The sequence below is a fragment of the Pseudomicrostroma glucosiphilum genome (assembly GCF_003144135.1).
Source record: "Pseudomicrostroma glucosiphilum strain MCA 4718 unplaced genomic scaffold BCV69scaffold_14, whole genome shotgun sequence".
Classification (NCBI taxonomy): domain Eukaryota; kingdom Fungi; phylum Basidiomycota; class Exobasidiomycetes; order Microstromatales; family Microstromataceae; genus Microstroma; species Microstroma glucosiphilum.
Window position 1 is genome coordinate 235,580 of NW_020289926.1, and position 14,999 is coordinate 250,578.

At 56.4% G+C, this 14,999-nt stretch overlaps 6 protein-coding genes across 6 annotated transcripts; 4 read left to right on the top strand and 2 right to left on the bottom strand.

Annotated features, from left to right (window-relative positions):
* Position 1: 1 nt before the first annotated feature.
* Positions 2-4,896, top strand: BCV69DRAFT_62674 (hypothetical protein). Its single transcript, XM_025495409.1, has one exon. It carries the CDS (start codon positions 347-349, stop codon positions 4,625-4,627), a length of 4,281 nt encoding a protein of 1,426 aa, XP_025345938.1. The 5' UTR covers positions 2-346; the 3' UTR covers positions 4,628-4,896.
* On the top strand, positions 4,884-7,367 carry BCV69DRAFT_62686 (hypothetical protein). Its single transcript, XM_025495411.1, has 2 exons — positions 4,884-5,556; positions 5,620-7,367. Exons 1-2 carry the CDS (start codon positions 5,166-5,168, stop codon positions 7,092-7,094), a joined length of 1,866 nt encoding a protein of 621 aa, XP_025345939.1. The 5' UTR covers positions 4,884-5,165; the 3' UTR covers positions 7,095-7,367.
* A 272-nt stretch (positions 7,368-7,639) lies between these two features.
* On the top strand, positions 7,640-11,332 carry BCV69DRAFT_300936 (hypothetical protein; the record flags this gene model as incomplete). Its single annotated transcript, XM_025494506.1, has 1 exon — positions 7,640-11,332. One exon carries the CDS (start codon positions 7,640-7,642, stop codon positions 11,330-11,332), a length of 3,693 nt encoding a protein of 1,230 aa, XP_025345940.1.
* Positions 11,333-11,627: 295 nt separating this feature from the next.
* On the bottom strand, positions 11,628-12,443 carry BCV69DRAFT_233772 (hypothetical protein; the record flags this gene model as incomplete). Its single annotated transcript, XM_025489871.1, has 3 exons — positions 11,628-11,806; positions 12,053-12,155; positions 12,246-12,443. Coding segments are annotated over 3 exons (480 nt in total), but the record flags the coding sequence as incomplete, so codon positions are not given.
* A 260-nt stretch (positions 12,444-12,703) lies between these two features.
* BCV69DRAFT_284765 (hypothetical protein) lies at positions 12,704-14,229 on the top strand. The gene is made up of 2 exons (XM_025493163.1): positions 12,704-13,727; positions 13,823-14,229. The coding sequence occupies exons 1-2, from the start codon at positions 12,755-12,757 to the stop codon at positions 14,086-14,088; spliced, it is 1,239 nt and encodes a 412-aa protein (XP_025345942.1). The 5' UTR covers positions 12,704-12,754; the 3' UTR covers positions 14,089-14,229.
* Positions 14,230-14,273: 44 nt separating this feature from the next.
* On the bottom strand, positions 14,274-14,987 carry BCV69DRAFT_284767 (hypothetical protein). Its single transcript, XM_025493164.1, has 3 exons — positions 14,891-14,987; positions 14,788-14,800; positions 14,274-14,690 (listed from the first exon to the last, which is right to left on the bottom strand). The coding sequence occupies exons 1-3, from the start codon at positions 14,937-14,939 to the stop codon at positions 14,378-14,380; spliced, it is 375 nt and encodes a 124-aa protein (XP_025345943.1). The 5' UTR covers positions 14,940-14,987; the 3' UTR covers positions 14,274-14,377.
* Between the last annotated feature and the right edge of the window lie 12 nt (positions 14,988-14,999).

Below are 14,999 nucleotides of genomic sequence, written 5' to 3' on the forward strand. Positions count from 1 at the left end.
GCCAACAGCTTCCCCCTTGCTTGCTCGACAGGGTCCGAGAGGGGGACCCACCCATTGGGTCCTGCCTCTCCTTGGCGAAGTTGTCCCTATGAGATGCAAGATGGGCGGTAAGATCTTGCCTTCGAACCTTCTCCACTCCCCACCTCTTGCCCCTACGTAGCTCCTCTTGCCTTTCACCAGCATTTCCGGAGACGCTGTAGACTTAGCAAGAGGCGCAAGACCTTCTTCTTCACCGATCGCCTCCAATCTCATTCAGATCTCCTTTACTCTGCTTGCTTGAGCGAAGTGCTATTTGCACAGACAGGTGGATGGTGCCTCCGCACACGCTTCCATCTCAGATCTCAGCATGAGAGCTTCCACCTCGGCCTCTCACCTCTCTCACGCTGACGGTATCGAGTCTGGCTCGGCTCGGACTCATGTCGCCGCAAATGGCACGAGAATGGTGGGAAGTAGCAGTGCTCATCAGCTCTCGTATCCTCAAGACAATGCAGAACGGAAGCCTCGATTTCATCACAAACCGACTCGCCGGCAGAATGCTCGTATGCAGTTAGCCGCCGCCCTCATCGAGGCTGACAATGAGCAAATCTTGCACAAAGCAGAAGCGCTCAGAGCCGAACAGGAAGCGCGGGAAGAGGATGACCTCGCGTGCCCTGGACTCGGACCATCGCCTCTTCCAGAGCCTAAGCTAGCCTGCCAGAGTGTTCTCTTCAAGCCTTGGAGGGATGGCTTTGAAGTTGATCAAGACGAGGGAGAGCCAGGAGGAGGAGAGGCAAGCTTCGCTACTCCTCTTGGCGAGCCTGACATCCCTCTCCGTCGATCTACTAAGCGCATCCAGGAAATCCAGACCAATCGAAGACCTTCAAGCGTTGACTTCCTAGGCATCAAGCTGCCAGGAGAGAGCTCGGAGAGGCTCAAGGTTTCACACAGCGCTCCTGTCTCTGGAGTAGGCTTTAGCGTAGGCTGGGGAGTTGACAGATTTCTCAGTGAGGATGCCCTCAAGAGTCTTGCGGAGCTACACGAACATTCGAAAAGGCAGGCGACACCCGATGAGTCCACGCCAGCTTCACTCGAAGCCGGTGAGCAAGCCACGAGTCACCAGCGCAGTGCAAGCGTTGGCCCCTCCGTGCCGTCCACTGAGCGAACTTTCAGCGGTACACAACCTAGGTTCAGAAGGTCACAATCAGACGCAAGTGTCCTCGCGGAAGGATCGCGTTCCCGGGGCTATGATCTGAGATTGCTTGCCAGAATCAAGGCCTATCGAGAAGGACAAAACGATGATCAGCGAGATGACGAGGCTTTGGACATTGCCGCCCCTCACCTCTCCCCGCTCTCAGCTTCCGACGGTATAAGGATGCAACTCGCGGACACGCAAGCCGATCTGATGTTGCAGCAGCCAAGCATTAAGCGTCCACAAGGTTCCGATCTATTGCGAGGCGACAGCATGGCTGGCGTAGGCTCGTTCTCGCCTGAGAGACGCCTCTCCTTTGTAGGAGCCCCCGTAGTCCTCCCTGAACTCGGCTTTGATTCTTCGATCCCTTTAGCCTCACAGCGATCCGGGCTATCGAACGCTCTCAAGCAGCCGGAGGTCGACTCATTGACAAGACCAGCCCACAACACTGCTGATTTTGGAAATGTAGTTGCTCTTCAAGGCGATCTGTACACTGCTCTTGCACTCGCCGAGAGCCCTTACCCCGGATCGTATCGACGGTTTCACCGGAGCCCGACGTTCGGGGCACTGGAAAGTCTGTCTCCACCCATGCCTCCACTGCAACTTTCTGCTCCTGTGGAACCCCTGTCGGGCCTCGATGATCAGAGAAGAGGGTCAATGTCACCAGAGCAGGGCCTCTCGACAAGAGAGCTACAGGCATTGGCCAGGCAAAGTCACTTCCCGGATAGCTACGGCATCTTTGTGCCTCCACCTAGCAGTGAAGAAGAAGTGAAGACGGACAGGGCTCGAACGAGGGGCTCTTACCGCACCGATCGACCTGTCGGTGGCACTGACAGAGGCCCCGCGGCAGCTGCATCTGACGTTTGGCCGGCGGACCGGTCGCCCGGTCGGCTCAGACGGGCACTCCGCCCTGTGACAGGTCTCTTCAGCAGTGCGGCGATGAGCACACCACCGCATGACCAGCTAGAGGAGCGTGTTAGCGGACGTCGAAGAGAGCCGGACCTGAGTTCATCAAAGTGGAATCCCAAGAAAGGCAAAGTTCGGCGTGACATCACCGATGAGCAAGGTGAACCTGGCAACGGCGATCAAACACTGAGAGAACTCACATCAACGGAGCAAAGTCATCAGGAAGGGCGCTCTGATGAGCTCGGCCTGTATTCTACACCAGAGCTGATGGCTTTCAAAGAGGAAGAGCGCTACGATGCTGTGACGAATCAAGAACCTGATGTCGATGACGATTACATCTCACCTCCGCAGAAGGGCCCGCTCAAGCCGAAAGGCGTAGACGCATGGCTGCCACAAATCCTCGTCACACCTGAACCGCTTGAGCACACCGTTCAGATGCCACGAACGAGACTCAGCGATGGAACGACAGTGGCTGCTACTGTGGTCCCCATCTTAGCGCCTCCAGGTATCGGAAGACGAAGTAATATGGCATCTACCGCCCTCTTCCGCAATGGGCTTGTGCACAATGAGGAGGAGAAAGAGGGCTGGGGTTGGGAGCTCTCTTCGGCGCCTCGGCCCTTGCAACGTTCCGAAGAGGTGGACTCAGACCAGCTGAGCTCGTCTGAACAGGGACCCCCGGTCAAACCTAAGTTGACACGCAAAGAGGCAAAGGCCAGACAGAAACGGAAGCGCGCACGAGCACTACGTCGCGAGAAGCGTGCCGAGGCTGATGCCGCTGGGCAGACCTACGAGGAGGCAGGTGTACCCGAAGATTCACCTCTGGAAGACGCATCTCTATCGGAAGACTCGGCTAGCGATAATACGGACTTCGAAAACAGAGAGGAAGAGCTGTTCGTTGATGAACAAAGCAAGCCCGCTGGGAAACTCTTCGGTAAGAGCTTACTCGATGTGGCTCAGGAGCGGCAAGAAGAGAAGAAGGCTGTCACCAGGTACTATGGTCAGCGGGACCTCGGCGACTCTATTTCGCAGAAGGATGGCGATACTGCCTCCATTGCGCCCAGCTCGGCAGGCCAGTCTTTCAGAGACAACCCATTCGGCTTCAACGATACAAGAGAGAGGATGCGAGCTGCTCTAGGCGTCGATGCCAACTGGGAGAGGGAGATGGCAGAGCGCCGGATCAAGGATGCGGAGGAAGAGGAAGAGATGGCAGCCGTCCGGGCAGCAGCAGCTCTCCTCCAGCAGGAGAAAGAGGCGAAAAGGCAGAGAAAGCGCAAGATCTTCGGTCGTCGAAACAAATTTGGTGGTGATGATCAGCTTGGGGTGAGCGGCAAGGAAGCTTGCCAATTTGTACCGGAGATGGCTACTGAGGCGGAAGCTGCCGTGAGCTCGGAACGTGCGCAGGAGCCCAAAGCGATCGAGTCTTCGGCACCAGAGCCCGACCTAGATGCCGATGACACTCTGCAACCCGGCGGTATCGGACAGGAGCAAGCACCGGAACCTCCGGCTATCACACAGCCTCCGAGGATCGAGATTGGTCTTTCAAGCCCCCCTCAGCTACGCTCGGCTGCCGGCCGGGGTGTTAGTGCGTGGCATCCGGCGTCTTCCGGGTCATCGGATGAGTCTGACTCAGAGTCTGAGGCTGGCAAGCCAAAAAGGGTACTACGGGAGTCTTCGTCGGCCCGACTCCTTGGGCCCAATGACTCGAGTCTACGTCTCTTACAGATGAGCAGAAGATCGTCAACTGGACAAATCAATAAGACGGCTGAGTCGGCGGACAGTAGCGACGATGAAGTCCCCTTGTCCGTCATCAAAAGAAGGACAGTGTCGAGCAATGCCGTGCCTCAGCGTGGAGACGCCTCATCTTCGGACGAAGAGGTCCCGCTCGCTCAGCTGCGCTCCAAATGGCCGGTCAAGAAAGCTCCGTCACATGCGTCGTCGTCTTGCGTCGAAAACAGGAAGAGCGACGAGCAAGGCAACGCTGTAGATTCAGAGGAAGATCGACCGCTCGGCCAGCGCCATAGTATGTTGGCACTGTCGACCTTCCAGCAGCTGCACAAAGGCACACTTCGCGCTAGCGACCGACGATCAGCCAGCGAATCATCGGACGACGACGCCCCGCTTGGGGCCTCGCACCCGCAAGCCGCCATTATCGCCCAGCAAGCTGCGCTGATCAAACAGCTTCAGGCAGAAACGAACTTTCATCGTCAAAGTGCCTTTCTCGCCGCGAGCGCAAGCATGGCAGCAATGCCGTTCCTTCCACCCACGATGACCTCTGTACCGTCGAGGATGGGTATGGCACCCGTGCCGACTCCCTCCCTGCCCGACCTGCGAGCAGCCTACCTCGCGACGAATTCTTTACCGCGCTCACCCTCGATTGGCAACTTTCCATCTTCCGAAACGAGAATGTCCCACCTGAATGCCGGGACTACTTTGCCGATTGCGGCGCAGGCGACAATGGATGGAGCGGCGGGAATTGATCAGTGGAGAAATGGCGTGCTGCCGGGATCTGCAACGCCTTCGTCCCTGACGACGACGACGCACTCCTCCGCTTGAGGTCTTGTTGCGATTTGCAACCTCGTCACACCGAAAAACTATATCTTCCCGCTACCACTCGCGATAGCAAACGGACGTAAGAACACGCGCATGCTCGTGATACGCATTGCCAGGCACACATCCGTGTATCTCCGATCACGCGTGGGAATAGCGAACGAAGGCACAAGTCAAATTGCTTGAGAGCAAAAGCGGGGGTAAATGACGAGGGAGCAGCATCGTAGTCGAAAGGGCAGCAGCATAGTCTGAGGCATGCGTGCCTGGTGACGACTCCAAGTGATCAGCTGCGGAGAACGAAAGTGCCTGAAGTCTTCTTCTGATTATCCTGTAGGGAATGTGATGCACCGAACTTCAAGAGAAAAAGGACACATCACATGCTGAGGGTCGATGATTCGTCAGGGCAATAGATCGCATATGTAAACTAGTCATGCTACAAGGGAGGTTCCCTCTCCCTTCCCAAATCATCCAATCACATCTCGCTCCTTCTCTCCAGCCTTCACCCCAATCTTCCCCATGCAAGTGACCCTTCAGTATCATCACCATGGACGATGACGACATCTATGCTGACTTGTCGATCTACGAGCCCAGTGAAGGTAGCGAGTATCGTCTGACTGATGACTCGGACTACGAAAGGACGCCAGCAAGGCCAAAGAAGCGAAGCAGGCCAAGTGCCTCTTCCCGTGCTGTTCCTGAACGCCAGGCAGTAGATAGCACAGCTGAGATCCCGAAGTGCATACGAGAGAAATGCAAGTTCGACGTTGACAAGCTCCCTCGAACTTCTTCAGACCCAATTCTGCTGCTGACAGGAGAAGAATATAGGGACAAGTGCTGGACTTGTCTTGACAAAGGCTTGCCCTGTGCTATTCTATCTCGCGGCAAGAGCTGCGCAGGCTGTTTTGCAAAGCACTTGAGCTGCAATGCGAATCGACGTGGTGAGTGTGAACGCTTCGCAAAACGTGACCTCAGCTTACTAAGTGCCTATGCAACTTCTGCAGTGCCTGACTTCCACAACACTTGCTTGCGCTCGCTATACGAACGATTGCAAGAGGATCACTTGAAAACACAGCGAGCCAAAGGGGTCACGACATGGAGCCCTGTCCCGACCCATCCTGCCAAGTGGGGTGTCACCCCTCCCACCACCAGTGCCTGGCGCGCATTGTTTAGCCGCCATGGTATCACCATGCCTGCACACTTCTTCGTCAGAGACGGAGTCTTGATCACTACTCATTGGCACCGGAGGCCTTCGCCTGACGCAGTGAGGGGAGCAGGCAAGGCTGTTCCTCACCGAGCATCCCGTCGATCATGGGCCTCGAGGCGAACTAGCAACACATCCAGCACGGTCCGAAGCGGCACATCACGAATCTCGGAGAGGCACGCCCACCTTGCCGGCTCCTTGCGAATACAGCTGCCTGACCTCGACTCTGCCCTCCCTGAGGAAGAGCCACAGCGCAAGCGAACGTACAAAGTCAAAGCAAGTAAGTCTGTCGTGGCGAGGTCAGGCTCTGCGTCGGTCGCCCCGTCACGACGCGTCGGAATCCGGGCAGCTCGCCTACTACGTCTCTCCCAAGCTCGTCAATTGAGGCCGCTACCCTTTCTGAGGTCTCGAGCGTTCAGGCACTCCACTTCTGAGCCTGATGAATGTAGGCTTCCTCCCAGATCTCGAACATGCAATCCGCCTGAAGCAAGCTTTAGCGCCGCCCGAGTCCCGTCGGACGCTGTTCCAAAAGTCGAATGCGCCGAGGAGCCCCTCGTAGACGGTCAAGATCAGTCCGCAACAGCTGCAGACGCACCCGACCAGAGTACCGAAGAGCCTCTGAGAGGTGCTCAGTATCAGCATGATGTAGTCGCAAGTCCACAAGCGCAAATCTTCAAGGCGCCTTGCGTACACACTCAGCGCCAGCCCGCAGTAACCCCGGATACATCCGTCGAGAGCCCGGAGGAGCCTCTCGTAGACTTGCAGCGCCCGTCTGCACTAACTACGACTACACAAGTTGAAAGTTCCGAGGCACCTCCCGTACATGACGATCACCAGTCTGCATCAGAAACGACTGAACCAATGGAGAGCCCCGAGGCACCTCCCGCACATTCTCAACGACAGCCCATGGTCTCTGCCAGTCCGAAGTGCAGCATCTCGCTACAAGAGGACGGTACTGTAGTGAGCTGGGGTAATTTCTTCGGCGTACTTGATCCGGCGGATCCAGCAAGTCTTCGCCGCAAGTTGGCTCGATTGGAGCGTCAGCTGGAGAATCTAGTCTGTCCCATCACGGCTTACTATCGGCTGTGCGAAAGCTCATTGCAGAATTGTGATCCTCAACATCGAATTCGTGGCATGGGCTTGATCAATTATCAAGCGCTAGCGGAGTCTCGCCGCCGTCGTCGAAGAGGCAGTCTCGTGCCTGCTCGAAGAGTCCGCTCGCTGCAACGTCTCCGACTTCTTACGCCAACGCTGCGTCGTCGTCGCCGCCGCTAATTTGTCTTGCTGTCTTTAGCCTCTCAGTCATGCCCAACATGTGCTGCTCCTCCGCGGCTGTCTCCCTTGTTTTCTCTAAGGGCCCGAGCCCAGCTGATCGACCGAAAATTGCAATTTTCTGGCTAAACATGCGGGTCGGGCCTTTGGCGCTCTTGTTTGGACCCTCTGTCCTTGCCATTCTGTCCTCGCTGTACATCCCTTCCACGAGCTGACCCCTCCGAAATCCATGTTCTTTGCATTTCACTGGAGTACCCTTAGACTTTGCAACTGCCGTCGACGTCACGTCCATCGATGTGTCCGAATGTGAGGCCCAAGAGTACTACATCGGAGGCCCGAGCTGCCCGCAACGGTCTTGACTATCATCGAGGGCCCGAGCTTACGCAACCCTCCGGATCTCAGGGGCATGTGCAATGCGATGGATGTGAGCACTGTGGCTGCGTTCGCCATGATTCCCTGTATGTTTCTTCATCACCATTGCTTGCCTACTGTGGTACCTTTGCAGGTAGCACACAGTGCCCGTCCTGCAACGCCTCACACCGCACACTATGTCCGCCTCTCCGACCTCCTCAGCACTTCAGCGCAAGCCCCTCCCAGCTTCCCAAGTGTTCTCTGCTTCGGCTTTGCCTCTCCACCTTCCAGCACTGGACAATGTTCTGAACGATCCCCACCGCTTCCCAGCTTCCCGCTTCAGCTTGCCCGATACGACATGCTCCGCAGAGGAGCATGAGCTCTTCGGCCTCGATGAGATCCAGGGTGGAGACAAATGCAAGGCGAGGAAGCGGTCGAAATTGCATATTGGCGGAAGACAGCTGAAGATCGCGATCAAGGAAGAAACAGGGGGTGCAGGGTCTGCTGTGAGCTCGAGGAGGTCCCTAGTCCGCAGGAAAGGCTTTCAGGCGCTTGTCGGAGAAGAAGAGGAGGCCGTTGACGACGATGACCGGACGCTGTCATCTCCCGCCAACAGGAACATCAAGACGTCTAAAATCAGCTCCGCCAGCTCCTGTCTGACCAGCGATACTTCACCTGCATGCAGTGATCCAGTCGTCTTCCCACCGCTGATGCTCCTGCAGACGGCTACTCTCCGCGAGCTCAAGTCCAACGCCGTCGGGCCGCGCAAGCCGCCAGGAGGCATCCTTGCCGCTCTACCTGGCGTTCAGACCATCCTCTCCACCATTATCGACCTGATCATCGGAGTCGAAGGGAGCACAACGGTCGTGTCGCTCATCAATCTGTCCCTCTTCATAGACTTTGCACAGATCATGCGCAACAATCTAAATTTCGTCGAGGCGAGCGGGCAGGCGGACATGTCGGCCGTCAAGCGCCTCTTGACAGTCACGATTCCGTCCCTGCTCGCGCTGGACTTTGTCTCTGTCTTCGGGCTCGCCATCGTCTTCTGGATCGCATGGATCGCATTGGTCGTCCTTGCGCTAGTATGGTATCTCAAGATGACATCTTCGTACAATTTTAATAGAGATGTGCAGGGCTTCGAAGGGCAGCCTGACATCTTCCGTTCACCAAAGAGGCGGAGCAAGGTCGCCAATGTCTTGGTGACGTTCCTGCTCATGGCATTTTACCTGCCCCTATCAAAGCTCTGCATCGATGGACTCGTGTGGGGCTCGGCATTCTGGCCGACCGATCTTGGGACTGGAGTCGCTGCGTCCGCGTCCGATTCGTCGATCCTTCGTTCGGACTTCTGCTATACAACGACGATGCGCGAAGACGACTTCAATTGGGCATGGATCATTCTCCCCCTCTCCAGCGCGGTCCTGATAATCTACACGGTCCTCTGGCCTCTGCATCTGCGCAGGGTGATACGGAGCATGGCTCCCACAGTCAGCACATACGACGAGCTAGGGATCAAGCGCGACCACAGCGAAGTCGACGCGACGTACAAGCGGCTGCTGGACAACGACAAGTCCCCGCTCCTCTACCTCTACAGCGCCTTCCGCTCCGCACACGCGACATATAAACCACTCTACCTTATCTTCTTCAAGTTGACGACGACAATGATCGTCGCCGTGGTCACCTCGCAGAATTGCCTCTGGAGACACGTTGATGCGCAGAAGATGTTGGTCATTGAGCAAGCGTTGCTGATTGGCCTTCAAGTCGTCCTCCTTGGCTTGCACCTTGCGACGCGCCCCTTTGTCGATGCCTCTTCGAACCGCTCAGAGCTATGCTCCCGCATCGCATACGTCCTGACCGCCGTCGTTGGGCTCTTGGTCGCGACAAAGGTCGAAGGGGAAGGTGTTCTGCACACCGGCATTATCTACACCATCCAAATCTTTTCCTACGGCACTAATTTCTACTTTACGTTCATTAAGCTGGATATCACAGCGCATTGGCTCAAGAGGTGCTGCAGCCGTCTGGACTTCTCAATCGATATTCACAACCCGGCCGTCGATCTGGAGAAGCACATTAAGCGCAGAGTATGGCAGGAGACTTTGTCCACCCTCCTCTTGACGGGCGAAGATTACCGCATGCCAGTGGGCAGCACTGTCACTTTTTCTCGCAGCGCGAAGTGGCCCCCCTCCTTACTCTTCTTCCAGGGCACGGCGGCAGAGAGGCACGTTGAGAACCTCAAGATCGTCACGGACATCGGTATAAAAGAGTATCGCAGGCAGCTGGAGAGGCTGAGAGGTCGAGAGGGGAAGGCACTCCGATTGGCAATGGACGCGATCCAGATACAATTTGCTGGGCCGGATAGCTACTATCGCCCACCGCAGGCGCCCTTCCCACAAGGCGGGACCACTTGGTTTGGCAAGACGTTCTTGATTCTATTCCCGCCAACGCTCGTGATGCAATACGACCAAGCCAGCCATAAGAGTGTACAACTCACACAGCTTGCCGAGCTTGAGGAATTCTTACGACAGAATCGCAGCGCAGAGGTCAAGACACGACGCATGGTCAGGATCGCCCTCAGGGCCCTCGACGGCCAGATTGTGAGGTGTCACTATGCAGCTCAACATCCACACGAGCGCAGTGGCCACAGAAGACTTGCGTGTTCGAGTCGCAAGGCTCCCAGAAATGTCCACGTCCGTACCATATATACTGAGGGGAGGCTGAAGGTGAAGGTGCAGGACTTCCCAGGATGGGAGTCGTACAACTTCTCTGCAGGCTTCGATGTAAGCATCACATTCTCCCGCGGTCGTCGCGTGGACGCAGAGGGCGAGACGTGGATCAATGAGTCGATCACAGTACCGGCAAGCGAGGCTTTCGGACTCGACGAGCATTGTCATCTTTCAAGACAAGTGAGTGACTTTCTTGCGCACAACGTGGGAATATTGAATCAGCGCAGACCCGCTATGATGGATCTTCTGCAGCGCTACCGCCGCAAATTTTACGATGAGGCCAAGCGCAAGGAGGAGGTGCTGGCGTATTCGTTCCTCGACACCATATTCGAGCAGAGTACTCTCTCGTTCAGCGAGCTAGAGAGATCTTTCGAGAAGGCAAGCCAGATCGAGGCAGTCCAGTCTCTGCCCAGTCGCTTCCCAGGCTCAATGACTGCCCTCTACGAGCGCATGGCGCAGATTCGCAAGAGCAAAGTGCACGCCTTCTGGTGGCTCTGGTGGGATGACCTATACCGTATGAATGCAGGAGACTACAAGCTCCTCCGCACACATCGGACGACGTTCGATCCACGTTGTTCGACTGCCATAGCATATCGGCCCGTGCCACGCGCGTTCTTGGAACAGATCCTCATGGAGAAGGGTCTGTGGAGGAAGGAAGGTGCAAGTGGATTCCTCAACAGAGGGCAGATCAACCGCTTGTACTTTACGCTGAACCGCATTGTCTTCGATCGAGGCCGCAGAGAGCGAGTCGCCCACCCAGAGGACGCACCGCCTTCATACGACTCCAGATACAGATCTGGGCTGGACAGCAAGCGCATAGAGGTCGGACAGGGCTCAAAATCCGCTCTTGTCGTGCCGCACGATGCTTCTACACTGGTAGGAATTCGGCAAGTGGGCAGTGCTGCGTCGGCAGCGGAGGATGTGTGGCCTGGCAGCCGCTTCACCGGCGGTGGAACAGCGGACGACAGTCTGGGTACGATAGTTGATCGACCGGCGTATCGCTGGGAGCAGCGTATGAATGGTCGACCACAAAGGAGCCTAAAAGGGAAGCTAAAAGATCGCTGCTTGCAGGCGCTGTCCTTGAAGCCGTTTGCTGTCAATCCTCACTTGGAGGGGTTGTGGGTATTTGTTGAGGAGAGAGATGGAAAGCTAGTGTTACAGGAATCGTAGCGAGCTTGAAGTGGGGAAGTCTCCCCCTGTTTTGTGCTCATTCTTCATCGTCGTTACCGCCCTCTCCGGCCAGATCGTCTCCTCCGCCATTCGTGCCATTAACGAAGTCGTCGTCATCATCACCCTCTCCGACCCCTTGCTCGTCATAGACATACTGAGAGTCGTCTTCTGCTCCGCCGATGAAGAGACCATTGCCTGCTCCAGTTTCATCAGCTCCAGCCTCGGCGGCCGCCCCACTTTCATCTTCGTAGGCTGCCTCATTCATTTGACCTGCGCCGCCAGCAACCTCATCTTCGGTCGGTGGGATGGGGATGTGGGTTGCTACGAGGTTCATGAGCTCTTCAATCTGAGACTCTGTGAATCGTTCGCCCAGCTCTTCGACGAGTGTATGCAGCTCCACCAGGCTCCTCGGGGCATTGTTGACCAATTGCAATCTCTCCGCCTTCGTCAAGGCCCGATCGGGCAAGATCTCGTCTGGACCCCTCTCCTCTGGGTTGTAGGTGGCTCGCTGCTGCTCCTCTTGTGCAGCGGCTGGCGGAGGCGAAGGACTTCGCATGCTGGGGTCGCCCTCGTCGTCTTTCCTGAATCTCTTGCCCTTGGTTCTTCCGCCTCCCTTCGTTGCCTTGCGCTTCTTCTCCTGTGCTGGACTGGCAGGAGCCGGGGGGTGAGATGATTCCCCTCCGCTTGCTGCTGCATCGAGGGGATCGAAGCCTCGCCTACCGCCGATGAAGCCTGCCGCTTTCAAAGCTACGTGAAAGCTGCGAATATGATCTGCTTGTTGATGGGCGGCGGGGCGGTAGGGTTGTGATAGAGTTGATAAGATCTGCGTAGGCGTGAAGCGAAAGCAGGGATGATGTTAGGTATAGCCCCACATATAGAGACACAATCTGTCTCTGCGCTTGCTTTTCCTCACCTCGTATTGTATCGTCCGCAGGTTCTGAGGTACCTTTGCCATCTTCTCCATCAGCCTCTTCTCTGCGTCATCTGCGTCACCTTCTGCTATGCGGGAGGATCGTTCGTTGCCCTGCTGCTGGTCTGCTTCCATTTCCTGCAGAAGAGAGAGGACCTCATAGTCGGACAGGAGTGCTGTACGAGCATTGAGGACCTTCATATTCGGGTGGGAGAGGGTGACGCGGAGGCGACCGTAATTGTGGTGGTATCGCAATAGGGATCGAGATCAGCCGTCCTTGTCCGAGGTGGTCTGTCTGGTCTACCATCGCCCAACGGAAGTGGCCCTGCTTCGCTTCTTCCGCTTGGCGTCGGCGCCAAAAAATCAGACGAGGCGAGGCTGCGCGGCGTTGCAGGCGGGGCGGAGAGACGAAGGGCGGATGAGAAGATCCCAATGGTCAGACAGGCACTTGCTCGTCTGACCTTTTACTTTCCTTCGATCATCGATCATCACCACCACCACCATCGCTCATCATGGTGTCTATGCCTTCCTCGTCGTCACTACGGCGATGCTTCCAGGGACTGAGTCTCTCCGCTCATGCTTCCTCATCGTCTCTGCGGCCCACCGCTGCTAGGTTCACCACCTCCTCTCGTCTCAGTGCTGACGAGGGTTCCAGCCGATCTACCCCTCCTGCTTCCGAGTCTTCCTCCCCCTCACCTTCCTCACCTGCCTCGTCATCCAAGCCTACCGACCCTGCGTCGGCTACTTCCCCTACGGAGCGTGCCCCCATCGGGCAGCCATCTCGCAGCAATCGTACAAAGAGTCAGCCAGAGGTGCTAGCAGAGGGAGTCACTGGAGAGTCGGGTGGACAGAACACCGCCAATACAGGCCCTCCTCGTCGTGTCGCAAGGTCGAGCGGCAGTTCCTCCTCCAGATCTGAGCCATCGCAGCCGATGAACTTCAGCGACCTTTCTGCGTTCCCGTCCATCCTACACATCCCACATCCCATCATCGACTCTGGGGAAGTCTTGACCAATGCCCCCTCGGCAGATTCACCCTACGGCTCCACAGTGACCATTTACAACAACCCCAAGCACTTCCGTCCATCGCCCATGTCTGCTTCGGACATTGCCCAGGGTGATGTAGCCACGACCGAGGGTGGTGAAGGCGATGCTGTGGAGAACATTCTCGCCGAGGAAACGCCCCTCGGAGCAGCCGAGATTCGCAAGTTCCACCGACACATCTTGGTCATGCGCAGAGTCGTGCGAATGACCGGTAAAGGAAAGATCCCATCCATGTCTGCCGTCATGGTGGTTGGCAATGGCAAGGGTATGGTTGGATTTGGAATGGGAAAGGATGAGAATGCTTCTACGGCTAGTCAGAAGGCGTACAAGGACGCGGTCAAGAAGATGGACTTCGTCAAGAGGTTCGAAAACAGGACCATCCACAGGAGCGTCGTGGGCGAGTGGGGAGCGACAAAGGTGCACATGAGGCCAAGGCCGCCAGGTGAGTTGCACGAACACGGAGGGGCTGAATGAGCACAACGATGGAGGTAGAGCTCAACAACCCCGTAACGTTTCCTCTTTTTCCTTCTCTCCCAGGATTCGGCCTGCGAGTCCCCCCTGCGGTGCACGCAATCGCCCGCTCTTCGGGCATCACAGATCTTTCTGCCTCTATCACCGGCTCGACCAATCCCATCAATGTGTGCAAGGCGGTCCTCTCTGCCCTCTTGTCCGGCGCAGGACCGACGGGCATGGGCGATGGACTGGGCGGGAGTGCCAGGAGGCAGGATCTGGGTGAGGGAGCCAAGACGTTGGAGGATTTGGAGATTGAGAGGGGCAGGAGGTATAGAGTTGTGCGGTCGTAAGGCGAACGAGGGAGCCTGGTGGACGTTAAGCATTGGTGGACGTTCAGAGCTAGGCAGCTTGAAAATGTGAACCACTTTGTAATGGCAGCATCAAAAGTGGAACGATGAGCGCAGTCTCCAGTCAGAAGAAGACAAGTGGTGACTGCCTGATTGAGAGCATGAGAGAAAACAGACCTTCCAGTCTGGACGGTCTCGAAGCACCTTGAACCAATGTGAGATTGCGATGACAGCTCCGACAAAAAATTTCTTCAATGCTCTTTTGTATTTCTCTTGTAACATCTCTTCCACCTCATCTGTGCACTTGTCTCCCCTCCGGACTCCCAACAGGCACTGCCTCTCCCGCCTTCAATCCCTCTCTCCGTTTCACCACTTCCGTACATCTCCAAAGTTCCGTCAATGCACCTCCACACTTCTTTTCCATGACCTCATCGCTCACTTCTTCTGAAGCATTGCTCTTTAAACAAGAATCAAAGGCATTGATTTGTGGAGCGCATTGGGACTTGATGGCGGAGAGGAGGGGAATGGCAGAGGAGGCGCAGGCTGAGAGGGAGGCTTTTTGGGGTTCGCAGAGAGAGGGGTTGCTTGGGTTGGAGAGGATGCAACTAAGGGAGAAAGGGAGGGAGCAAGCGAGCAAGGAGGAAGCAAGATTGTCAGAAGAGCGCTGTTGAGATAGAGCTGAACTGCTTTAGGTTGGCTCACTTTTGGAATGCGTCTGAGGGTGGGAGAGGGCGGTGCGCAGAAAGAAGGTCAGGTCAGCGATACATCTTCGTGGACCCGTACCTCGTTGCTTTCCTCCACTCACGCAGCTCCCTGCCACAGCTCTTTGCCACCTTTTCCATCGAGTCTTCCATGGCGTGACTGTTGCGTGTGTAGTTATCGGAGCTAGTGTGTGTGTGTGTGTTCTAGAGACG